Below are 26,022 nucleotides of genomic sequence, written 5' to 3' on the forward strand. Positions count from 1 at the left end.
CGGCCGGGGTGAGGGGTCGGGAGCGCCGGAACAAAGGGTTATGTTCAAGGAATTATTCTAAGCTAAGTTTGCCAAATTTGCAGTCCGAGTGCCTCACGGGAGCAGTTCCAAGGCCAGATGAAATGCCTGCATTACTCACAGCTGAAAGATCACTCTGGTTCAGAAAAGCCCCTTACAGTTGATCTACTTTGTATAAAGGAGATGACATGCAAGCTTGCTTTTATTGCATATGTTCAATAAGCTGCTCTGCAAACGCAGGGCAACCCAAAAGTGATTCATTGCCCGGCTCTGCAGCCCTGTCCGCTGTACCAAAATCCCCGAGAAAGCGGTGCCGCTCCCCAGTCCAGTGGCATGTGCCATGGACAAACTTCGGAAAACTTCTGCACTGCTTTAGAGATGCTCATGAATCAAGAGGTGGCTGAAGCAAAACCTACATGAAGGTTGTATAGGAAAATATTTTCTTAATTTTGCAGCTATTACTTAGAAGCTTTGCTTTAAAAACATCCCACTGATGTTTAAGTGCTTTGTGTTTATAAAGCCTATAAGACAGAAGCTTTTAAGTGGACACTGGCTTGCTAGGGTGTGCTGTCCATGCCCCAGCTGTACTGTTTACAGCAGTACAGACAAAAATGGGAAGGAGGGGAGGGCTGATTTGAACTTGCTTATATGTATGAAGTGCCTTTATTACTGCAGAAGCACTGACCTTTGTTTTTAAAGGAGAATGAAGACCCTGGAAAACAAATTTCCCTAATTGTAAGTACTGGTTCCCAGTAAGCTCTGTTGTCCCTATGATGTTCTTCTCACAGTGCTGGCACTAGTTATATAGCATGGTTGAAGCTGACTCTGTTTCTATACAGCAAGAAATAAATGCAAGTTTTACAGCTGGCCCGCCTTCCTACAGCTCTAGCATCCCACATGCTCCAGGAAACCTGGAAAAATGCCTTATACTTAATTGAACTATTCATCTGTTTGGAAAATACCATGATAAGAGGTGATTATTTCATCTGGGAAGAGAAAGTGACGCCATTCTTGGTCATTTCTGTGGTCTCACAGTTCTATAAACACACACAAAGGCTGCTCTTCTAACTTTCTAAACCCAAAACAGAACTGAAAAAAAACAGGTAATTGTAAAAATTACTCAGGTTCTCAAAAAAACCCATATATTGCCAATATTTTTCTTACATTTCAAGAAGCCTTAACCAGTGGGTCAATGCTTGAGGAATACATTAGATTACAGAGTTTGTGAAACATATGAAGAGGAACTCAGATTGAACCTCCAGGAAATATTTTAGTCACAGACATTAGAAACAATCATAGGGCTATTCCATTTCATCTTTGTAACCTAGTTATTATAAATACAGCAAGTGAATAAAACTCACGCTTGTTAAATTTTGTCTGCATATGAAAACCAAATTTAAATTTTGTATCCTTTAGTTTTGTGAATCAACTTGCTCCTTCTTCTCAAGATAACTTATTGTAACAGAGGTGAAGAGTTCATGACTTATAAAGCTTTAGTTTTTAATTCTACTTCTTGCATCTTTTTCAGAATTTTGTTGTTTTTTTTTTTAGTAGAGGTATGTTACAGAACAAAACTTCATTCCTGTTAAACACATCAAGTTTGCCGAAAAAGACTGCACCTGCCTAGTGAGACTGCTACATCATTACTGTTTGTGGAAGGAGATCGTTCTTGCTGCCAGCGCAGATTACCCCGTAGCATGTCAGAGGTGGGTAGTTACTGCTGAAAGATGAGGATAGAAACATACCTCAAAAGCAGGGAAATCAGTCATCTAGATAGATGGTTGTGTATCTAGTTACAAACTTTTCAAACTCACATGTGGCTGTCAGTGTTTGGATTTTCTGGGAATGAAGGTTGTTGTTTTATTCCTGTATTCTTTAAAAGAAAGTTGGACAGCTAAAGGAGGTCCACAGACCAGTGCAAAGTTGAAATAGAAAAATCTAGTGCTTGTGTTGGTGTTCCTGTCTGCCTGGCCTAAGCAGAAGGATGTTGTTCTGCAATTTTGCTGGTAGTTTTTTATCTTCAGAGGCTCTTGAGAATGGAAAAATTCCAAAATAAACTAAGTTAGCTGCCAAGCACTCTTAGTCAACTCTGAAGACACATGACAGAAAAATGCAAGCCTTGGGGTTAACAGGCTAAGACTATTGCCTATTATAATTTCTTTTCACTACCACTAGTTAAGGAGGACAAAGTTGAGAGATAGGCAGGTTGTGCAAAGAAAGATGCATTTTCTCCTGTAGCAAAAACTGATGCATAGGCTCCATTCAGTTGTACTGGCTTTTTTTCTCAGATTTTGAATCAGCAATGCAAGTCTTTCCACACCACCATTTAATGACTGAAGCTGGTTTCAGCAAGTCCTATCTAATATTGAAGTCCCCATATTGTATCTTACAGTAGCCTCTAAAAAGCCTTTCTTTCTTTTTTGTTGTAGTTAGTAGCTGTCAGCAGCAGTGGGTGATAACAGAATCACTTTGCTCATTTGTGTGGTGCTTCATGCTACCATCAATCTTATGTGGGGGTAGAACAGCAGGGTTCATATTATTGTTCAGTGGCAAGGCCCTAAATGGAACTACCTAATTAAGAAAAAAAGCTTATAAAGGAGTTCAAAGAAATTAAATGGAAATTGCTCTTTGATGTGCACTAAGAAGAACAGGAAGCCCAGGAAATGGCTGGAAAAGGGGTGTGTTGGTACACAGACTGTACTATTCATACTTGTCATTACGTGGGAACCAAAGAAGCTTTTCTAAGCTTGCCTGCTCCAGGAAATAACTGAGGAATGTGCTATTTGCATTAGAACCAGGCAGGTACTAGATGTGTCAAGTGTATCACACAAAATTGCATATCCAGGAGTGAGTTACTCCCATAAAGACTGTGGCTCTCTGGCATGTCTCACCAGCACAACTCCAGGGTCTTGACACATTACCTCAAGAATCTGTTCTTAGAAGCAACATCACACCTGTGGCAGATTTAATGCTCAGCTAGAGTTTATTAAAAATATAGCCATTAGTCAAGTCTGTTGCAAATAAAAAGGGGAACAAAAGATTGGGAATTTAATATTCAAGTAAAATTCAGTTCTCTTCTTTGGAAGGAAAAGTCATGTGCTGTTTTCACCTTTCTATCCAGCTATTTTAAGCAAAGCAGGGTATCAATACTACAATGTTTATGTCAATATTGAAATGGTTTATACATAACCAGCTAGAAGAAAAATGGAATCATATAATAGTTTTTTAATCTTTTAATTAGGGATATTAACTGTTTTAAAGTAGTCATGTGTTCAAACTTAAAGTCATACATTAAATAATACCTCTGGCAAATGTAATAATTTTTTCAGCTTGTGTAACACCACTGATCAGTTAGTATATTAGCTGAGTTTGTAATCCATATATCTGCCAGTGACTTGACACTGTTCTATTCCCTTACCAGATTTAATACTTATTTAATATTTGCTTTTATAATTCATTCCACAATGTCTCACTCTCCATCTTTTGAAGTGTTTGTTACAAGAAAAGTGAGAGAAGGAAGGATTTTCTATTGGTCACATTAACTATGGCACAAACTTTTTCTCTGTAGGTATAAGTGGTAGTTCCTAAGCAAAATCATCATCACATTCAATAGCATAAAGGCCATGAAGTCTTCACTGCTGAGCGGCTTTCCTCAAGTGTACTGGGGACAGTCAGGCTTAGTTGCATGCAATTTTATAAATCACTGAAAGAAGTTCTTTCAATTACCATCTAGATTGCAGCTTTAATAATTCCTTGAAATGAAATTTAGGGACCAAGCCAGTTTAATTAGGTAATGTTTATTTTACATAGAACAATCTCCAAAGAATATTTAAAAAACCCAATCTAAATACTGATTTTATTGCATTTATTTTCTTAAAAAAAAAAAAAAAAGACAGACAGGCACAATTTAGGTATTCAAATACTTCAAACTGAACAACTGTTCGTTATTCAGATTTCCCCAATACCACTCCAAAGGCTGTGAAAGTAGAAAATGTCATTTTGCACGAGGCAGTAGTGCATTTAGTAGGAATGAATCGCAAAATATATTTTTGTGAAGCAAGTCGTTATTGTTGCTTTATAATTACCTATAAAATTTTTTGAATTGCACAATAAGTTTGCTTTGCAATTGACAACTGCCGCAAAATAGGCCTAGTATGTAACTAAGTATCTGCTCAAACTATCCCTTAAAAACAAATTAGGTTTTCTTTTGGTAAATACTTAAAGTCTAGTATCAGCTATATTATATATCTGAGGTAATTTTAAAAACGTTTCAATAGGAAGAGGTTTATATATTTAACTAAATTTAATTTCTGCCTACCTTAAAATCTACACAATAGCTGTGTGTCATAAAGAATATTTTGATTTGAAAATACCAACCCCAATGAAATCTTGAGCTGTTTAAATGAATAGATTTCTTGGTTTTCTGGGTTTTTTTATCAATGCTGAAAAGGCACTGTGTACATTCTTCTGAACTTTTGGTGTTTTAGGGTGTGTTTTTAAAATTTAACAAGCATCCAACGACAAACTTCAAATGTTTATAAGCAAAAAAATATCGAATAGACTTCCCACTGATTGATGAAGTCCATGATATCTGAAAGTACTCATTTTCCATAGAACTTCTTATTCAGCAAAAATATAAGCAAATTCACATTCACTTTAGCTTTATCAAACATTTTCATTACAGCCACACCTTCATACTGCATCTGAAGCAAATCCTGAAATGAGAAAAAAATCATTAATGTCTGTCTAAATCCATACGTTACAGTAACAAGATGTGATAAACATCACCAACTCCAGGTTCTTCATAACTTAAACAATTGCAAGCAAGTATTGGATACACGCAGAAAACATTACATGTCCTCTAGACCTTAAGCTACAGATGGTCAGTAACAGCAAACCAGAAGAAATACTGTTTTCTGTGTATTTCCTTTTTTTTTTAGTATTTCCTGCTTGCCACCTGAACTAATGTGGAAGTTGATTTCATATAGTTGCCCCAAGATAAACATTAATTCAATGCCTATGCCCTGCATCCTGCAGAAGTTACATAGTTGTTCTCCACATTAGCTGCTGCTCTGTACTGATTGACTGGTTCATGGATACATGTGAAAAAATATTGAAAAAGTTTGTAGTTACAGGAAATGCAACAGCAGCTATATGGCAAAGTAACAAAGTTCAAACCTGGAAATGGAGCTGCACTTTTTCCATCTCAACTCCTAAAAATTTTGCTTTGATTTCAAAGTCACCCACTTCTTCTCCAGGTGTAATATCAAACATCACATTCTTAAACCTTGAAAGAAGAAAGGTAATTGAATATATAGGCTGTGCAGTTTTGTATAATCCAGAGACAGTTTTGGGGAAAAAGCCTGCAGAACATAGAACTTTGACCACAAGCAGTGTCGTTGGTGTCAAAAGAATCACTCCATCCCTCCCTGCACTGCATTCCATACAGTGTCTTCTTAGAGACTTTCTGGTAGTATTGGTAATATGAAATACAGAATTATGAAGTCTTTTGTACTGGAGAAACAACCCCCCAAAAAAACCCAACCAAAAAAACCCCAACCAAACAAATAAAACAACCTACCAACTAAAACCAAACCAACAACAAAAAACTCAACAAAACAAGACGCCAAAAAAGAAAAAAAAGTCTTTAGGAAGTTTAGTGAACAAATTGGATCCAATACCCAGTGGATAGAAACAGGACAACCAGATTTTCCTTCTGCCATGCCCAAGCATCTCCTTGCAGGTACGTATATGCCTCATGTGGTTTCTCCTACCTGATAAATCCACTTGGTGGGGGAGGGAGGGGGAAGAAAAAAAAAACTGGAAAAAACTTTTCCATGCAGAAGGTGAATGGTAAGGTGCAAAGAATGGAAGACTTCCACTACTGCAGCCTCAAAATGGAAGAATAGAAAAGAGATGTTAAACCACCACATCTGTTCACCCTGCCATAGTGAGGAAGAGCAGAAAACCTGAGGGTTATTAAGTTATTTGAAAGTGACTGGTCAATATATGAAAAAAGATTGCTAGATTGCTACAACTGCATAAAAAAGTGGTCATTAATAGTGAGTCTGCTGCTAAACTTCCACTTGTCCGTGTAAGACAGTACTAGGGCTGGCTTGTTAAAATATTTTCCCAAAGTAGTAATACAGCAAGGTACAAAGTTAAAAAAAATTATGACACTTAGACTGTAGCATCCTTCTGAATGCAGAAGTCTGAGGCAATGTTAGCTGCGCACAGGAAATTGTTAAGATTCTTTTTATCAAAAGCTAGGCCCCTTCAGAAATCGTTGATTAGAAAATACTTGGAATTGCACTTACTGGTTGGTTTGAAGATCTTCAATTTCTAAGATGACACCTTTTTCATGAAGTCTTGCAGCTGTGTACTTTAGTGAGGTCTGTTTCAGCTTTTTGCTTCCCTTCATCTCCTCTTTTCCATCTACTTTAATTGACCTCCTTGAATTTCTGGAAAGAGAAGAAGAAAACTGGCTTTTGGTGTGTTTGTCAGATCCTTAATACTTCAGTTACTCTTCTAGCCATATTTAACTTACTTTCACTCTTTCTTGAACTTCTCTAAAAAAACCAAATTAACATCCCAAAAAATCTAAGAGTTAGAGGAATTTTTAGCATGCAGTGAATCATCTAAATATCTTGCCAATGATTTTGAATCATCTTTTAGCACTTCTTTCAATTCTATTGTGAAATGCAACTCTGATCCTCTTCAGTTTAAAATAGCAATTTGTAAACTTAAGGTGACATAAATGGTAAATACTCTGTAATTAGAATTAATTTTTATCAATGAAGCATGGACTAGGAAAATTCCTAATCATGTCAGTAAAATGTTTTCATTTTAACACTTCGGTGGCATTGGTGGGGGGGATTGCTTTCAAGTAACTCCATCATATCTGAAAGGTAAAATTATTTAGGCATTTATTTTCCCCTTTTCCATTCTAAAAATAAACCCCAAACTTTATAAAAAAGGAAGAAACCAACAATTACTTCTCAAAGCTTCATGACCTCCAGCCTTGCAAGGGGATCTGTAAAGTTGCACCAATTAAATATATTGAAAACATCTACACATCACTTTACATAGCCATAGACTTTTCTTTCTCTGGGCAGTCATTAATAAATGCAAGACTTTAAAATCCAGATGCTGACACAGTTAACAACTCTCATGGACCTTTTGCAGACTGTCAATCTGTTGGAATCAGAACTTTAAACTACAGATTAACACCTGCTCTCCCTCTTGATAAAACACACTAAAAGACACATTAAAAGAAAGAAAGACTCAACTCACCTCCTTGTTAAGTTGTCTAAGCAAGTTTTTATATAGGTGTTGTAATAATTAATTTGTTCCTCATAAAATGCTGTCTTGGAGTTAAGTGCATTCAAAGTCTGCTGGAGTTTCACCAGTTCAGCTTTTCGATGATGTCTGTATCTTCTTTGATTCCGGATATCCTAAATAAATTTATTAATTTAATTGTTTTATTAATTTGAAATTTTAAAAAGTCTCAGTTCATTACCATTCCAATTTGTAATTACAAAATCTGACTTAATTACTGAGAGAAAGCACAAAATTATCCTGTTAGTTCTTACAAGAACAGTATCTGTAAGGAGTACTACAGTTTGTTCACATGGCAATCACATTGCTGCTCATATATAGAAGTGATGTTGAACTTTGCTGTGCTCTACAGGGCCTAACAGACCCAGAACTCAAAAGAAAAATGTCATTGTTGTGCTAAAGATAGTTGAATATTCTAAGGTTCTTACGGCCAGTATGGGTTGTGGATGTGGAATAGCATTTGTTGAGAATTTATCAGCATCAGGATGGGCACCACATTGGCCCACTATTCTTGTGTCCTGCCTAACCACAGCAGATCAGTGTTAATACCAACCAGATTATCTTTCATAGGGGTTTAAGGGTTTTGAAATCTTACCAAGACCACAGCCATTCTTAAATGAAACACCACCAAGAAATTCCAATTAAATTGGAATTGTTAAAGTATACAAAGTTATATTGAAACATTATAGAGAAGGAGTTAAATCATCATCAGCATCAAATTCAATATCAGATTTGGATAACAAAGGTTGCAGTTTTATGTCATTCATTTCAGACAGTTATTCAGGAGTGTACTGTCTCTCACTTATTTTGTCAGGGAACGAAAACAATTTGCTTTGTATGCGGATACTTCAGTAGTTTAGGGTAGCATTCCCTGAAAAATGTGTTTTACTTCTCTAATTGGAATGTATTTAGGCTGGATGTTAAACAACATTGATATACAGGGAAACACTCAGTTTACCTTAGCAATCTCATTTATAATTTCTTGGTACTTAGTTGCTGAAGACACTAGTCCTGCTTGTTCCAATGTCCGGAGATTTCTCTGAATTTTCCTTTTCTTTTGTTCTATTGGTAGCTGCCCATCTTCAAAAATAGACTGACTGTGCTTCATTTTCTCTGGAGTTTTGAAATCGGGGGGGGAAGTCCGGAACAGTTATTTTCCAGATTTTAATAACAGTTAAGAGTTCAAGTACATTGAATTCTCAAGTACATTGAATAGGAGATTTTCAAGAATCAGGGTGCAATCTTTATGTCCTATTACCACTTGGTCTCAAAGTGCCCCATTTACTATGCCTTTGGACATACTTTAGGTACATACTGACAACACCGAGACACACATTTGAATTAATCAAAATGTCTAATTCAGCTAGGCTCAATGACTTCACCAAGTTGTGGGAAGACTGTCCAGATCTCACATATGCACACACTGAGGTGAGCTAAAATCTGCACATTATTAGAATACAGTTTTGTGTGTCAGTGTCTATGGGAAAGACTTCAGCTGTGAGCTCTTCCCACTTGATTCCCGTACTAAGGATAGCAGTAGTTCCCTGAGATTTGCTTGTATAGATTAAGCAAATGAACTACAGGGTCAGGCAAGTTGAGTTACAATACTGAATTTAATGAGGGGGGGAAAAAAAGACAGAGTAGAAAGATTCACCTCAGCTATTTGTTGTATTATAATATAGGAGAGAAAAGACCATGTTTACAAAAAAGTAAAGAAAAAATATTCTAGTCACATTCTAGTGACTCCAATACAGCAAGAAAAAATATTCTAGTCTAGTCTAGCTCACAGCAAGACTTATATTTTGTTTCCATCTGAAGTTGTTTCCAATTATACAGTAAAAAAACCCAACTATACAAGTCTCATATTTTAAAGACTCTACATCTGAATAGTCTAAAACCGTCAACAAACAATTTCATTGCTATAATGTGATGGAGAAAGCTGTCAGAGATCTCTTAAGGTGTTCAAATAGCTATAATAAAATACTTCCTTCTCTTACCTGTTGTGCAGTGGCTGGTGTTTCTAATATTTCTAAGAGTGTATCCCCTGGTTGTGTTCGTATCACATCCACAATGAGTCTTTTGGTCCTTTTGAAAAGGATATGTAGATATTACAGAACAGCTATCACTGTATCACTTGTACATGTCATTTCTTCGACCATAAAAGTAGTAAACTCCCCCTTTATTATGGATTATTGGTAAAATTTACTTTCTAGCTTTTTATGTTTCACAGCTTCCTTTAACAACTTTGAGTATCTGGTTTCTACACAGTCTGAATAGAGAAATACATGTAAGCTTCCCTCCATTTACTTTAGAAAACAGACAACCCACTAGCACAGTAAAACAATTACTGTTAATAAAATACAAGCAACAACTCACATGTGGATTTTAATTGCGATTGTGACAAAACAGCAGACAGAAATGTAACGTTTGAAAAGCCTGAGCTACTCATCATTTCATTAAGGTTCGTATTTACTGAATACAGTGGAAATGCACTCAGAACTGCTGAACTTTGAAGGAATTTTTCATTTGATGCAGCGCATTTACACAAACCACTTAAGGACAGATGTTTCTCTAGCAACAACAGACAAGAAGCATTTCCTTACTAAAAAAGGGAAGCTGCTACACCCTGATATGTTCACCAGTTCTTTTCTTGGTAAGAATTCGCTGTTGGAAAATTACCTGCTTACTTCGCTTAGTAACTCACAATTTTATGACAGACCAGAATTCTATTAATTTAGAGGACAGGATTAGTGAAATAGCTCATTTTTCTTAACAATTAACAGAAAATTAAAGATGCAGCTTAAGTTTCCAAGGAAAATGTCTAAATGTTGTAAATATTTCTATGATAAAGCCCAATAGTTTAAAGTGATAGTCTACCTAAGTACAGTTGCTTCTTCAGAAGTAAAACATTACACCACTGAATGAATCCAGAATACTTATTTCTGATTTAAAAAACCCAAACAGCTTAATAGATCAGATTTTAATTACAGCCCGTGTCTGCCCTCCTAGTTATTGGTGCTGTCTTTCCATTTTATTGTGAATTTTGCCTTCATACACATAGGGTACATATAAGCACAGTAATAGAAGAGAGCAGCATCCACTTCTCCCCCTTTCTCAGATTATACTAGGATCTGAAGTAGGCCAATCCCTTTTCTGGATAGCTTGAAATAATGTCAAAAGATGAGTGCCAATAATGTGAAAAAAGTGCTGTTATATAATTAATTTTTACTATATAGTAGCCTGCATTCCAGTGTATCCCTGCAGCCAATTTTTTAAATTTGTTCCCAAGACAAACACAATTTTCTTTCTTGGATAAAAGCATGAATATATCTGGAAACTGTTTATTTTTGAGGGGGAGGAAAGGACATTGTAATACTGTTGACCCTTATAAGTGTAGACTGCTTTTCATCTCTGCTTTCCCAAGGCTGTGGCACCTTCATTAAAAAACATTTCCTAGATAATGATGCAGTCATGCTCCAAAACACAGATGGCAATATATTTCTTTATTCTGGAAAAACTGAGAGTTATTCTGATTTTTGTAAAAGTTTGAGTAGCACTGAACACAAACTGTCTTTTGAAAACTGAATGCACTCAGCACCTCAGAAATGTACTTAGGCAGGGTAAATATATAAAAAGCAATAGTTAAAAACAAACAAACAAACAATAAGCATTGCCAGAATATACATGTTTGAGCAAAACTTACTTTATCATCAAACTTTTGAGATCCTGATCTTCACCTTCTCGTAACTCATATTTGCTTGTTAGAGACAGTGAAATCTCTGTTTTTGCAAGTTGATTCAGTGTGCTTTCCCTGTTGGGGTCATTGGGATCAACAGCTCCTTCCCCTAAAAGGAAACATATTTTACTCCAAGTTTTCCAATTTTCCCACGATTCAGTACATGAAGCAAACAAGTACCTAGATGAATCACTGTAAACAATCAGAAATATTAAACTTATTATATAGCGCCTCCAGCTCCTTCCACCTAGAAGCAGTCTTTTTTTGGACATTGAACAATCAAAACAATAACTTAACTATTTATAAGCCCAGTTACAATATTTTGGAAATTACACCAATACTTGCTTTTCAGCCTCCTGATGTGCAAAAGATTTTCATGTTGTCTTCTTAAAGAATAATACAAACAATGTAAATCCTTTATCCTAACATGCAGTGATAATGAAGAAACAGAAGAGTAGCAGCTATGTTAAAAGGCTATTCACTTGAATGTTGGTGTTATCCATGACTCCTGGCTACTTTCTAAACAGTTTTCTAGAATACATGCAAATTAAATACCACTCAAATGCATTACTTTCTAAGAAGTTTGCATAATTTTAACAAAGTAATTTTTATTTGGATAATTAAGTATCAAAAGAAAAAATGGCTGGTTTTAGAATTTTCTGTATACTTTGTCTAAGTTTCTACCCAACACTAGCAAATCTTAAGATCAGCTTGTTAAAAAAAAAATCACTTGTTTCCTATCTGCACAACTGGATCATTCAAAATAATAGTAACGTTTGGATTTTGAATCACACATTTATTTTTAGAGTGAGTATTGCAGTTAAGAAAAAGGCTCAAATATAAGGTTCAATGTTACAATAAGTGTTTGGAAAATAATTCTGTAGTAAACAGAGAAGCAGAAGCTATTGGTCTGAGAGACATAAGAGTATTTAAGTCAAGCATCTGTTTAATTCTGCCCCCAAAATGAAGTTACCCATAAAGACAAAAACAGCATACCAAGGAAAGATTCTATATCAGGAACAGGTCCCAGACCTTCCAGCAATTCATTCAGCAGGTCATTAGTCTCAGTGGCAATGGCATCCTGGTGTTCCAAAAGCAGCTATAAACAAATGTAAATGAAATCATCATCCAGAAAAAGCTTTCCTGGTATCATTATACTTGAAACTAAGTCTGGAAACTAAATATTGAAAAACACAGACCTATCACGATCAGGATTATGGAGGACCTTCCCAAGACCAGGAAGCACCCTGGATTCTGGGCTAGAGTTTGGAATTGCCCTTCCTGTAAAACAGCTTATCTTGCTTCTCCAGCTATTGTCTCTGGAGTGCTCAATATGATGGCTGAGCAGAAGATTTGCAATTAGGACTAACAAAGTCCTAATCATCACAGAATAAAGGATGATAATACCAAGCAGAGCATTTTGGTGCTGCATCCTTAACACCCAAAGGAATAAAGACAATGTTGGCGATCCACAGAAAGACACCTATTTTATGTATATCCATTCCAGTAGCTTACAACAGTGTCAGTGATACCTTTCAGAAAGGACTATATTTTCTAAGTGAGGAACAAGCTCTGCAGCACCCACAGCACCACCTAATAGACATGTTATGCCAGTCACTAGACTCACTGGAAGGACTAAGGTTCACATACAACTTCTGGTCATTACCTGCAGGCATAGGTCTGTTGCTTCAAAAATTAAAAGAACAGGCAAAAAGACAAACCAGAAAGTTTTTTTTTAGCAGATTAGGTTATTAGTTTTCACTTGAATGAAACTAACTTATAGAGTAGCCTACTGTGAGCTGCGTGTTCTACCTTTACCATGGTGTATCTGGCAGTATTTGAGAGAGATTCTTTGTGGTGTTTGTGGCCTTTTTTTTTTTTGACGGGGAAATGTTGTTGTGGGTTTTATTTTTTTTGACTTGGGTGGGGGGACACACAGGGGACATATTGCAAGCCAGGAAACAGATAGTAGTATCCCAGTTTTAGGAGGAACAAGTGGTAAACATTTAACTTACACCTTATTAAGTCATGCTTCAGACCGCAGTTATTCTGCTCTTTACCCACAGTAAGAACAGGAATGATATCACAGCGTCAATTTTTCTAATTCTGATGTTTTCCTCGGTTTCCAAGAAGTCACATGACAGAATGCCAGAGCCACAATATACAGTTTCTATTCCCAAATGTTTTCCTTCAAGCTTTCACTTTCTTACCCAAGACAGAAGATCATTTTAAAGTTAGAAATGTCATGTGAGACCGGAACATAATTGGTCTTTCCCCTCATCAGAAAGTGTTACATACTAACTATTATTCAAGATGATGCTTTTGCATGAAAGCAGCATTTACATTTTTCCTAGGAAAAAAACAATCTAATATTCAGCTTCAGAACATTTCAGAGATGAAGTGAAGAAATTACTTCAAAAATAAGAATGAAAACTAAGCTTTCCCCAGAGAGTGCAAATATTTGATAATCTGTATACCATAGTCCATTGACCAGTCTGTTTTGATTGACTTACTGAATGGGTATTGATAATTTCTTCAATGGAAATGTATATGATAGGTTTGCTAAGAGTCACCATATCAGAGTATTCATCAATATTGAATTTCTCCTCTGGTTCAGGAACATCACACGCTGCTTGAAAAAAATTCCTAAGAGAAAATGAGAAAGACTTCAATAATTGTCCCTTATAAATTCACTTTATTTAGCCTGTATAAAAAAGCCATAGTCAAGTCTTTGTCTTGCATTATGTTTCTCTTATAGCCTGCAATCTACCCTCAATGTTTCAAGGAGGCAATATGTCAATACAAGTAAGTCTTCTCTTTCCTGGGTAGCTGGTGAAAGACTGTTTTAAAGGGGCTGGGGTTTTTCCCCTACTTAGTAAACAAGGTAAATTTTAAGGACTTAGAGAAATATCTATTTAATAGCCATTAAATAGATATTTCTCTAAGTTCTTAAAATTATAAAAGGATTTCCCTGTTATTTTATGAAGGCAATTCGCAGTATGAGATGTGCTGAGAAGGAATTGATTGAAATAGATGCACAAAATTCCCATTTGTCCCACAAATATTTATATTGCTGTTAGGCAGAAAATGAGGTGCTCAAAATGAGAGAAAATGTAGATTGTTTATAAATAGAAGAATCTTGAGAGGAAAAAATGCCAAGTGTGGTTGAAGTGTTACTTCAGTATGACTAGTGCACATGGTGTACTGAGACCTGCTTCCCAAAACGACAACTGGTTTCTCTCCAAGCTACTGACTTCTTCAGGGATAAGCACAGACAACCAAGAACCAGCAGGATCTTCTTGTAGAGAACCACTTTGTTTTCTGAAGTGAAAAGACCTGAAATGCAGCAGCTGGGAAAAAGAGGGTTTTGGATGATGCCTATGGGTTTCCTCCAGGAGCCATATTGTGCCAGCCTTATGGTGTTGAAGAGGATATGTGTTTCAAGTTCACAGCACCTTTAAAGTATTGGAAAAGAATAATTAAAAAGAAAAAAGAAAATGGGCTGAGATTCTTCACTTTGGAGAGGAAAAGCTGGGGACTACACATCAAGTTATACAAAATCACAGTGGTATTGCATAACATGTGTTCAGAATTAATTAATCAGTCCAAAAGCTAATGGACAGTAGGGTATGCAATGAAACTGCAGGAAAATTTTAATTTTAACTAACAGGTAGCAAACTTTGAAAGATTGCTACAGGAGGAGTTGTGAAGGCAGATGATCTCAAAGGCTTAGGAAGGGTGTGGACAAATTTCTGCACAAGTGCATAAATGCAGAGTAAAAGATCCAGGCAGGCTTAAAAGCTCTGAGCATAGCTAACACTGCTAATATTGTTCCAAAGGGGAACAGGCAGCTAAGGGCAGCCACTGTTGCTGTCTAAGAAGGGCTTAGTTAAAATACAGACCATAGGCATACAGATATTTAAGTTAGCTTAATTAGGAGAGGGATTATTCCTTTTGTAGCAATCAAGGGATGACTAAAGCAGTGCTCTTTTATTAGCATTTGTTATTCTAGCTGTAACACTTTCTACCTTATAGCTTCTTCATGTTTATGTCATGCATTTAAATACTTCATTAAAATTACTAATTATCTTATTATTATTAAAATTACTAATTATCGATCATACTTTTTATTAATTGAATTATCTCTGTGTCCATGGTCAACGTCTCTCAAGGAAACCCATTATATGAACAGTGCATTTGCTATCACAAAGGGCAGACACTAAAGACAGAAATTCTGAGTGCAAGTTTATTGCAAAACTCAACAATACCACAAAGTAATAGCAATGAATGGGCAATAACCCCAAAGAACTTGTGTCCCAGAATGTAGGAAAACATGCAGTTTCCTACGATTGCAAGATAAAAGAATGATATCTGTATAGAATCTGTCAGCAAAGATGAAAGAATAAAAACAAACCCTACAACTTTATCCTAACAAATATTTTTTTCTTCCTCAGACAAAACGTCCAGATGTCCTCCCAAACCAAAGCAGACATTGATTCGTCTGGATAATGAGTTACCACAGTCTGTTCTAAGTCTGTTTTGCTGTAAGGAACTGCAAGCAAGACAGCAGAGGTGATCTCAAATTAACGCACAAGCTAAAATACAACCTGTTACTCCTGCTCCAGTTTCCTTGTCAGTGAGCATTTCTCTTTGCCATATCACTCAACAATTTTAATGTTTTGAACAGGAAATTCCTATCAACAAGGAGTTCACCTCTCCTACTCATCCTAGAGGAAAGCTCTTACTCTGTAGGTATTTGTGAGGGCTGTGCATACCTGAACTTCTGGTAGGTCTGTGAGAGGTAAGTGTTCATAGATGACAGATGTTCGCTTTCTCCTTCAAAGAGTTTGTTAGAAGCAGCATGCTGGAGGACTTTTGCCACACAGCCTAGGTTCCTCCTCTGGTCAGGGTGTATCTGACCCCCAGCTGTTATATCAATTATATCAAAGCCGTCAGGAGCGACTATGGCCGGGTTCATGTAGCGATAGTACAGAAGGTTGCCAACAATCTAAAGAAACAGTTAGAGAAGAAAGTTAAGAAATCTTCCCTTTGCATACAGGAATGACACTTTACAAAACATGACCAATCATTTCTACTTCTAAATTAAACCGTAGGAACTGGTGCTACAAGAATCCTTAAGACACACATTACCTATGGGGCTAAGTGGAAGAACCTCTTACGTGATACTCCTCCTACAACATCTCTGTGAACATCAGTTATGGACTTTTACAACCACATTTCAATTTGATACTGGCTGTAGTTCAGCTAATGCAAAGCATGGAGCTAAACACAAACACAACTCTTCTAAATTTTGCAAGGTTCTGCTCCCAAGGCTCATTCTTTGAAGTGCTGCAGATACTGGCAGCATTTAATGCACTCGTTGATAGGGGGCCCATTAATTCTCAAAGGGACTGGACTGCAATGCAGCCATAGAAATCTAGAGAACAGATTTCCCCAACTGCACTTTCTGTAACAATCCTGCAGCATTTTCTGAAGATGGCAACTTCAAAGAATTCCTGGTCTCAGAAACAGACAGGACTTTGCTTTCTGCAATTTGCTTTAGCTTATATGCATGCACCTGCAGAACATCCAGCTTACACATTTAAAGGCTTTCAAGTGGGTACTCCATTTGTTATCTAAGTTTTTTCATGTGTTAAGCAGTTTTAATCAGTATTTCTGGAGTGATGGACAGTGAAGAATAGGGAAGTTCAGCTAAAATGAAAACCTTGTACTTTTAGAACCATGTAATTTAACACTGATAAAAGGGTCTTTATTGAAGTGCAAAATAGTCCCAATTTGACAGGGTTGTCAGCCTCTCAGCTGTTTAGAAGGCTTATGGAGCAATGCCCCTAAGTCCTCTAAAGAGACACCATGCCTGTGGTAGGGTAACAACAGCCACTGTGCCAGTACCATACTTACACTCACACCTTATTTTTCAGTCTGCACAAATGCTATTTCTACAACTTTTACAAGCATCTTAAGTGTAATGTAATCCAAGTGTAGTATAATCTACTCAAACTTTTCTTTTAGAAACCTTCCTCATTGGATTTAAATTACAATTTCTTAACATTTTAACAACTTTAGATAGGGGAGAAAAAAAGAAGAGGACTACAGTGTTCTCCAATGAAAGGACTGGTGATCACAAGGACCTCACTACCAATCCAAGCCCCAGGATGATTCAGATAAAGTCCAGCCTTGTCAGTACAGTTACTGTCCAAAACAGGTTGAGCACCCTTTTCCATAAGAATTGCTGAGCACCCAGATTGACATACCTAGATTGTGACAACAGAATTCCCTGTTCCCCCTTCCTCAGCCCCTCTGCAACTCAATAAGAAGTGCCAAATTCCTTCAATAAGTGCTGCTTTCCCAGTTCCTTAGAATATTTAATGTTAATAAAAATCCACTTTGTCAGTAAAACAACAAGCTGCTGGCAGTGTGCCCTAGGAAGTCTACCTTTAATAGTTCATCTTCAGTTGCATCCGGGAATTTCGCATGGAGTGAGCTCTTCAGAACTTTGGCTATGTATCTCATTCCATAACTACATGTAGAACAGATGAAAAGGCAGAATATTGGAAAAGACTTAGATTAAACAGAAAGTAATCATTCTAGTCAGCATAAGTTACTGGCTTCTTGCCCACTCCCTTGAAACACTAGAATGAGTTGATAATGGAAAACACAAAACGTTTCAAGTACAAGGAGAGGTTTGCCAGGCTGCTAAAGCAGGGCAGAGAAACCACTCCCTCTACTGGGCAACCCATCCCAGAGGAAGTATCACAAGCCTTTGAAAGCATGGGAAGGATTTGAAAGGATCTCCACCACAGAGGTTCAAGTGAACTGCACGTGAACTGCCTCTTGGAGAGTCCTAACACAGCACTTACGGCATCATATTGAGAGAAGAGAATATGGATGTGAGAACTTTGTCAGTTACTGTCCGCAAACTCTGAATAGATGATTCCAGTTTATTGACCACTTCTGCGTGTGTCAGTGCTTGTTCTGTGGTCACATCGTATGGAAGTTTGCTGCAAAGCAAAAAATTAAACATGAAACCAGGTTATACACATTTGAGAATAACAATTTTTTTTTCATAAGGGCCATCAGTGAACAAAAGTCTGACAAATACAACTGAAGCTGGATTTTGTTACTAAAATTGTTTTGTTGTCACAGATGCTTTGGCTTCCTTTTTTTGGAGGTAAGTAATTTGCTTAGTTGGGAGTGCACATGTTATCATGTACTTCCCTTAATAACAAAAGCAGAATACAAATATAAAACATGCATCTCCACATCCCTATCCCAGCATATCTCATCAAAAGCCTGGGACACTACTAACATGCTGTTAGTAAAACCTTGAGAAAAAGACTAAATCGTTCCATGGCATAATCTATTACATTTACAAAGATTAAGTAATTGACTTTGGAAAGTCATGACAATAAAAGCAATCCTTTCATTTTTCAGAACAAGTTAAAGCACCTGTTTGTCAAGCACCTCTCCCCAAAATTTCTCTGCTGGAGGAAGACTGAGAAGGGGTGCATAGGCACAAGTACAGGACAATTTGTCAGACAAAGGATAGGAGAGCAGAACTGAGGGGTTCCTCATGTGTATCTTCCTCACTCACCTGGCCTCACCAGTCTGCATTTCTAGCTGGTTTACCCATGCCTTGTAAACATCCACAGGACTAGTGTTGATTATGAGAGACTTGTCCTCCATGATTTCCTTCACCACGGGGGCCAGGAGCTGGCGCAGGGTGTTCTGCCCACGAGCGCCTCGATTGAAGCTGACAACCATCTTAATGACAGTGGGGTTTCCAGTCACGATATCCTGGATCTGGTCTACCTTAGAGCTGTATCAGGAACAGAAGAGTTCTGACTTATGTGTGCAGTAATCCATATTTTCGAATCCCACACTTTAAAAACAACTCTCTTTCTATGTTGAAACCTCTTTATATAGCCTACTTCTTAAGGCTTTTATATAAAATAAAGTGGTATATAGAGACTACCATCTGAATTCTTCATGTGTATAGTTCAGAACATAGCATAGTCCATGGCAGCTAATTTATACCTGATTCAGGCCCAAATACCTGTTCAGCCAGTATCCAATAAGGGCATAAAATAACATTTCATTATTTTAGGACAAGCCACCAATCTTCATTTATAGAACATAAAATTATATGAAGAAAGATAATACTTTCTCTACCCTTACATACTCAAGCACAAACCAAGAAGCCCTAGCCTCTTTTTACAAGCTATTTTTTCATAGAGGAATATAGTCTACCATAGAAAGATTATATTTTTCCTTGAATCAGGGATCACTCAACTTTAAGAGTGACACCCAGAAAGCAAAGTTCTCTTGTAATAAAATTATGTATGCAATTTGATGGTAGTTTAAAGATTAACCACTAGCTTCCTTTAAGCATGAAGCATTCATTGAACTGCCTAAAACACAAACTAGCTGAACACTTTCTGTGATTGCACATACGTTATCTCCTCTTCTAGAGCAGTTTTGAAGAGTTTGAGAAGCAGGTATTCTTCCCGTTGATTGGAGGCATAGTTGTATAGAGTGAAGATTACTGTATCCATAAACTTCGTTGATTTGTTTTTTGGCATCTGGAAAATCAGCTTTGCCAGATACATGGGATTAGTCTACAAAGCAAAGAAAATTATTTGCGTATGGTTGTCCAGGACAAACTCCCCCCAGTTGGAGGGCAGCTCTCTACATTTGTTCACGCCTAAAGCAGTTATGTTCATTCAAATATATGTCAATTTTCCATACGTGTTTTACTTTTCTCCAAATCCTAGTACATAAGAAACACGGAATACTGCACAGTCAGTGAGAAACTCCATTAAGGATTTTATTTGCAGTCTCTGGATAGCACCTCTCTGCATCTAGTCTATGTATTTGTTGACAATTAGAATTTACCATATGACAATAGCTATCTACCAATAAAACTTTGCATACTACATGTCTGCTTTGGAGGGAGTCTGCCCTGGCAGAATCTAAAATTCTTCTAGAAAAATGTCAGTGAGGTCAGATAAAAAAAGCACAAGAACAGATACATCATGTCCTGTGAACTGCATTGCAGACCACTTCCCTAGCACCACATAAAATGTACGCCACTAGTGACAGTAATTTATGTGGACTACATGGAGGTAAACATTTCTCTTCAGACAGAATGTTCTGTACAGACTGAAGTATGCTCAAGCAAAAACCAGCCATATTTGCTGCACACTTTAAAAACAACAAGGATTTTCTCAATTACAGGAAGTATTAGAAATTGACCATAGTGTCTGCTGCAGTCTGCATGTTATTTGGAAATATTTTCATAATCACTAATACAATCATTTAAAAAACAATCAGTGCAATATATTTCTAATTTTTCTTCAAAAAATTGCTGCCATGTTAATTTTTGCATTAAAATTTACCTGTAGAAGGTAGAATAAGTGTTGATAAGCCTCCAATTTTTTTCTTCTCTCCTTACTCAAACCTTTGATGCCCTGTTTGTCAACCATAACCATCTCTTCCAGTTGACTTTTGCTCTTTTTATTAAGTTTCTTACTGTGCAGTACCACATCCTGCAGAAAGATGATCAAAACTCTGGATTATATAGTCACAAAACAGGCAGATTGGAAAAATGAAGATTTTCCCAACCATGTTAAATGTGATATTACTCTAAGTGCCTTAATTAGCAAATTTGTGAATTTTGCTGTGCTACTCACTATCCAGTTTTTTACCATCTTCATCTTTTACCAGTATGGCTTATTAACAATGACTGTGTGAGGCCTGATCTCCTACACAGACTAATTAATGATTAATTAGCATTGAACAACCTGTTGAATATGATCAGAAGTCTAACACAGAAAATATGTAGAAGATTTTAAATCTGCCAAGTAATTACTATTGTCCACAACTGGCAAAATACAGTGACGTACAACTCAGGTCAACAGAACAACATCTAGCACAAGGCAGAAACATGTGAAGATAGTGCTCAATTTACCAGGAGTACTTTGACTAATTGAGGGTGACTGAGCACTAGTACAGGCTGCTCAGATTGTTGGAGATAATCAGACATCTGGACATGGTCCTGGGCAACCTGTTCTGGGTGTCCCTGCTTGTGTAGTGGTTTTGGACCAGATGACCTCCAGAGATCCCTTCCAGCCCCAGCTGTGATTGTGTAACCCTGAGTTCCTTCCACAAGGGGAAGTGCTCAGTGCACGCTACCAAGGGAGCCTGAACAGAGCCTGCTGACCTGAAGAGTGATTCTGTTTTTCACCAGCAATCCAATCTTTATGTCCATTAAGTTCAAATCCTTCTCCAGCTGTTGATTGGATCGAATTTTTGTAACCACTTCTTCCCTTAACCTCATTACTTCCAGTTCTTCTTGAAAGTCTAAGTCACTTTGGTCCAAGAGGTAGGCAAATTTGCGCAGAACAGTCAAGGGTGGATTTTCAGCACCAACTGCAGTTGAAGAAAATTGTTAGTTGATGCAATACTGAACATCCCTAAAGCCCTCAGGAAGCTGATCACTATGCAGAAAATTTGAAGTTTATGCCAGTTATGCAATATTTTTGTCATACTTTAAAAGTACAGCTATGCAAAATAGTTTCAGCTGTAGAACAATTGTGTTACAAACACTTGCACCTGCTTTTGAAGTTAAATAAGAGACTGAAATCTCATGTGAAACTTACAAAAAACCCTAGAGCACAGTAGCATACTTGCCCCCAAACTTACGACACCCAAATGTTACTACTTACTTAGTGTTCTGTAGTCCTCCCTGGCCTTGTTTGCTCTAAGAAATGCTTGTATTTTCACAATTTGGTCATTCTGAAAAGGATCAAGATTAGGCAAAATAATTAGCTGTGACACACTTCTGCTCAGAAGCATACTGCAAAACTTGCACCCTCTTTCCTGTTTCCAAAACTGCTCCTGCATACATACTACCATGCTTTAATACTTCATGTTCAAAATGGATAAAAAATTACTTACATGATCCTTGAAGTATTGTAGGCGGTTCCTGTAAGCTCTCCTTGCTAGCCACATTTTGACCCATGATTGAATCTGAAAATTAAATAAATTATTTTAAAAAGTTAAGGAACACTGCACAAACTTTTGTATGTGTGTTTAAGTTTACTTTTGAATGTCTGCTTCTGCAGCCATGCTGTTCTTATGTGCTCAGGGCCACAGATGACTGTACCACCAGGCTCCTACTGGCCAGTGACAGATAAAGGGGTTCCCACTAGGCCACTATATCAAGCAGAGTTCAGGTTTCTACCACCTGTGTGTAACATTATCTTTGGAAATAATTTATACCTTCAGGTTTCAGGTCTCAATTCTAAACCAGTTCCCCTCAAAAACAGGAGATTCTGTCACAATATTCCATCTGTGATCTACAATCCAATTGTGATGTAATGGTCCCATTAGCATCTCAGAAAAGTGAGAACTTTTCAGAGAGAGAGATTTGACAGCTTTTAAGGAAATGACACTGTCATCCCAAATGTTTTCTAGTTTAGTGCTGGGAATGGAGATGTAAGGAAATCTCTTTCAAGAGCCCCTCAAGTTTGGCAAAGCTTGTTGAAAGTCAAATGCAGAGCTTTCAAGAAGCAATTTGCTTAACCTATCAGCTAAACAACTTTGATTGCCATGCAAATTTCTGGAAAACCTCCAGCCTGTGCTCCTAGTGTCTGATTCCCAGGTGGTGATGGACTATGTCGAAGAATAAAGCATACTTGGTCCCCAAAACACATTGGGTGTTCTTACCTTAACAATAGCAGCAACATTGCCTTGAAGCACCTTTAACCTGTCAACATAGCTTTTCCTTTGTTTGAATCCTTTCCAGAAAGCCTATTTTAGAGAAGGCAGAAGACCATTATCTCTAGTAACAAACTCATGTTTATTAAATCTATGTAACATACTAAAATCATTAACAGCGATTTTTTTGAAAAAAGTCTGCCATTGTGATAAAGAGATAACAAAGGTATAAGTAAGGTATAAGTACACTTGCCTCTATTTTTTAATGCCCTCATACATGACATGTTAATTTTGACCAATCTCAGCACACTTTATTGTCTAGTGCTATTTCCTTCACCATCCTGAATTCATCCTTACTCTTATCACCAGTACACCCACATTCTTAGCATCCCAGTCACTGGCTTCATCCCACAAGTGACTTCCAACTCTTGCTATTACTTAGCCTCATCTCCCATCCCTGGAACAGCAATGGAGTGCCTCAGTCTGGGGACCATCTCTGTCCATGTAGATAACAAGATGATGATCAGGAATAGTCACCATGGGTTTGTAAAGTAAATGTGTAAGGGTAAGGGGAGAGCAGTGGATATTGTCTACTTGATGGCAGTAGGGATTTCAACACTGTCTGCTAACAATATCCTCATAGAGAAACTCAGGGATGCGGGCAGGATGAGTGGACAGTGGGGTGGATCAAGAACTGGCTGAACAGATCCCAGAAGGTTACAATCAGTGTCACAGGGTCTACCTGGAGGCCTGTCCCTAGTGGTGTCCCTCTAGTGTCACCCTAGTGGTGTTCAATGCTGTACTGTTTAACTTCTTCATCCATGACTTGGATGAAGGGGCAGATGCCTCCTCAGCAAATTCAGAGGACACAGAGCTCAGAAGAGTGGCTGATACCCTGAAGTGCTGTGTGGCCCTTCAGAAGGATCTCGGCAGGTTGGAGAGATGGACAAAGAACCATTTGAAATTCAACAAGGGCAAGTGTAGGGTCCTGCACCTGGGGAGGAACAACCCCAGGCACCAGCACAGGCTGGGGCTGACCTGCTGGGGAGCAGCTCTGTGGAGAAGGACCTGGGGGTCCTGGTGGACAAGAAGCTGGCCATGAGCCAGCAGTGTGTCCTGGCTGACAAGTACCAAGAAGGCCAGTGGTACCCTGGGGGCATTGGGAAGAGCATTGCCAGCAGGTGGAGGGAGGTGATCCTGCCCCTGTACTCAGCCCTAATGAGGCCTCACCTGGAGTGCTGTGTTCTGGGCTCCTCAGGACAACAGAGACATGGAGCTCCTGCAGTGAGTTCAATGGAGTCTAAAAAGATGATGTGGGGTCTAGAGCATCTCCCTTACAAGGAAAGGCAGAGGGAGCTGGGCCTGTTTAGCCTTAAGAAGAGATGACCGAGAGGGCACCTCATCAATGTCTGTAATTATCTGAAGGGAGAGTATCAAGAGGGTGGATCAGGCCCTTCTCAGTAGTGCTGAGCAAAAAGGACAGGAGGCAATGGGCAGACACTGATGCACAATCAGCTCCACCTGAGTATGGGGTACGAACTTCTTTGCTATACAGGTGACCATGTGCTGCAACAGATTGACCAGAGAAGTTGCAGAGCCTTTGGGGATATTCCAGAACCATGTGGATAAAAGCCTGTGCCATGTGCACTGGGATAACCCTGCTTGAAAAGTGAGTTTGGACCAGATGACCTGCTGTGGTCTCTACCAGCCCTACCCATTTTGTCACTCCGTTGCATCCAGAAATTGTCCCTTACCTATCTGGACCCACATTGCTCTTGCCCTGGTCTCCTTTCCAAGTTAATTCCTTCAGCTGACTCTGTTCGCTAGCTCAGAAACAAACACTTGTCAAGGAATCCAATGACAGTGATAACAGATACTTTTACTGCTGCTTTTGCCTGTCATCTCTATCAGCCAGTGACACCAGCCTTGTTCTCTATTTGTTGTCTTTCCACAAGTCATTTCTACTTTAATGCAAATAGAAAGAAAACAGAGAATAACTTTACCTACATTTCTCCATATTTTGAACCTATTCACACAGACTTTGAATTTCTCAAAGTACAATTCTTTACTGGGCTCAGACACCATGCCAGAACATGAAAAGTCAATCCCAATAACAACTACTAGAGGTAAAGATATTTGTCATAATTGATTGTTAAACATAGTTACTCTAGATTAAAAAAATTCTCTTGTGTTTTTTTCCTTTTTTTTTTTTTTTTTCTTTTTTTTTTTTTTTTTCTTTTTTTTTTTTTTTTTCTTTTTTTTTTTTTTTTTGTGGGTGGGTGGGTGGTGGAATGAATTACTCCTAATGGGAGCTGGATATTTCACCATCTAAAACCAGTGTGCATGCCTCTGTCAGTGTTTGCACCCTCAGCAGAACATTTCCTTTTAGAGTTCAGCAAACTGGAAATATCCAAGAAATACTGCCAAAGAACACCACGGCAGTTGCCACTCCCTGTCCAGCTATGACTTCATGGAGCAGAAACAAACCACTTCCAACTAGGGATAGTCTAGTAAGGAATGTATTTCTTAAGTCATTCTTTGCCAAGGAATTTTTGCTTCGATACTTAACAAATACTTTCTGGTCTTGTACTGTGCATAGCTAGGTACACCACAAAAAATCTGAGCATGCCAGAACAAAGCCAGGGCTGTTCATTAATGAGCTTTTCCCAAGTAACTTTCACTGGAGGTGGATACAATAGATTCTTTTAAAACTGGATATTTGCTATGTGAAAGCACATAAATTTGTAGATGTAGAAGTTTAAAGTCCTGCTGCTGGAAACAGATCTGTTTGATAATTTTATCAGATGTAGTAACCTGTCATGTCACCTGTTACATGCAAAAAGTAGCCCAAGCCACATTACCTTCTTGTTCTAGAACAATACCTGTATTTTGATGGCAGATGGTTCCTGGTTTTGAAGATAGGCTTTTCTCTCCTGGAAGTTTTTTCTGACTAAGAATCCCCTTGCTCGGGCTTGCAGCCCAACAATCAGATTTTCATTAGCAAGCCACAGCTGCTCTCGATTGTAATCTGCTGTAACTTGCCCAGCAATGTTCTGTTAAGAGATTATGGAAAAAGGTCATTTAAAAGACAAAACTGTCCTGGAATTTGTACTATGTTCTCTCCACCTCCGCAGTTCATGTTCACCCTATATCCAAGTCCCTCTGATTTACCCCTACATTTTAATCAGCAT

At 37.9% G+C, this 26,022-nt stretch overlaps 1 protein-coding gene across 1 annotated transcript in view; it reads right to left on the minus strand.

Moving 5' to 3' along the window:
* Window positions 1–3,066: 3,066 nt before the first annotated feature.
* The window catches only part of IQGAP2 (IQ motif containing GTPase activating protein 2), a 102,206-nt gene continuing 79,250 nt past the window's right edge, over window positions 3,067–26,022 (minus strand). The window contains exons 16-35 of the mRNA XM_031062191.1: window positions 25,714–25,884; window positions 22,841–22,924; window positions 22,070–22,141; window positions 21,838–21,907; window positions 21,333–21,541; window positions 20,509–20,658; window positions 19,565–19,728; window positions 18,705–18,929; window positions 17,971–18,111; window positions 17,546–17,630; window positions 15,868–16,100; window positions 13,606–13,738; window positions 12,089–12,191; window positions 11,060–11,201; window positions 9,354–9,441; window positions 8,315–8,503; window positions 7,312–7,472; window positions 6,336–6,479; window positions 5,197–5,305; window positions 3,067–4,733 (exon numbers count right to left, since the gene is read on the minus strand). Of these exons, the coding sequence (XP_030918051.1) occupies window positions 4,620–4,733; window positions 5,197–5,305; window positions 6,336–6,479; window positions 7,312–7,472; window positions 8,315–8,503; window positions 9,354–9,441; window positions 11,060–11,201; window positions 12,089–12,191; window positions 13,606–13,738; window positions 15,868–16,100; window positions 17,546–17,630; window positions 17,971–18,111; window positions 18,705–18,929; window positions 19,565–19,728; window positions 20,509–20,658; window positions 21,333–21,541; window positions 21,838–21,907; window positions 22,070–22,141; window positions 22,841–22,924; window positions 25,714–25,884 (2,787 nt within the window). The 3' untranslated portion in view covers window positions 3,067–4,619. The remainder of the gene's footprint in view (window positions 4,734–5,196; window positions 5,306–6,335; window positions 6,480–7,311; window positions 7,473–8,314; window positions 8,504–9,353; window positions 9,442–11,059; window positions 11,202–12,088; window positions 12,192–13,605; window positions 13,739–15,867; window positions 16,101–17,545; window positions 17,631–17,970; window positions 18,112–18,704; window positions 18,930–19,564; window positions 19,729–20,508; window positions 20,659–21,332; window positions 21,542–21,837; window positions 21,908–22,069; window positions 22,142–22,840; window positions 22,925–25,713; window positions 25,885–26,022) is intronic.

The sequence above is a fragment of the Geospiza fortis genome, unplaced genomic scaffold (genome assembly GCF_000277835.1).
Source record: "Geospiza fortis unplaced genomic scaffold, GeoFor_1.0 scaffold201, whole genome shotgun sequence".
Taxonomy (NCBI): Eukaryota; Metazoa; Chordata; class Aves; order Passeriformes; family Thraupidae; genus Geospiza; species Geospiza fortis.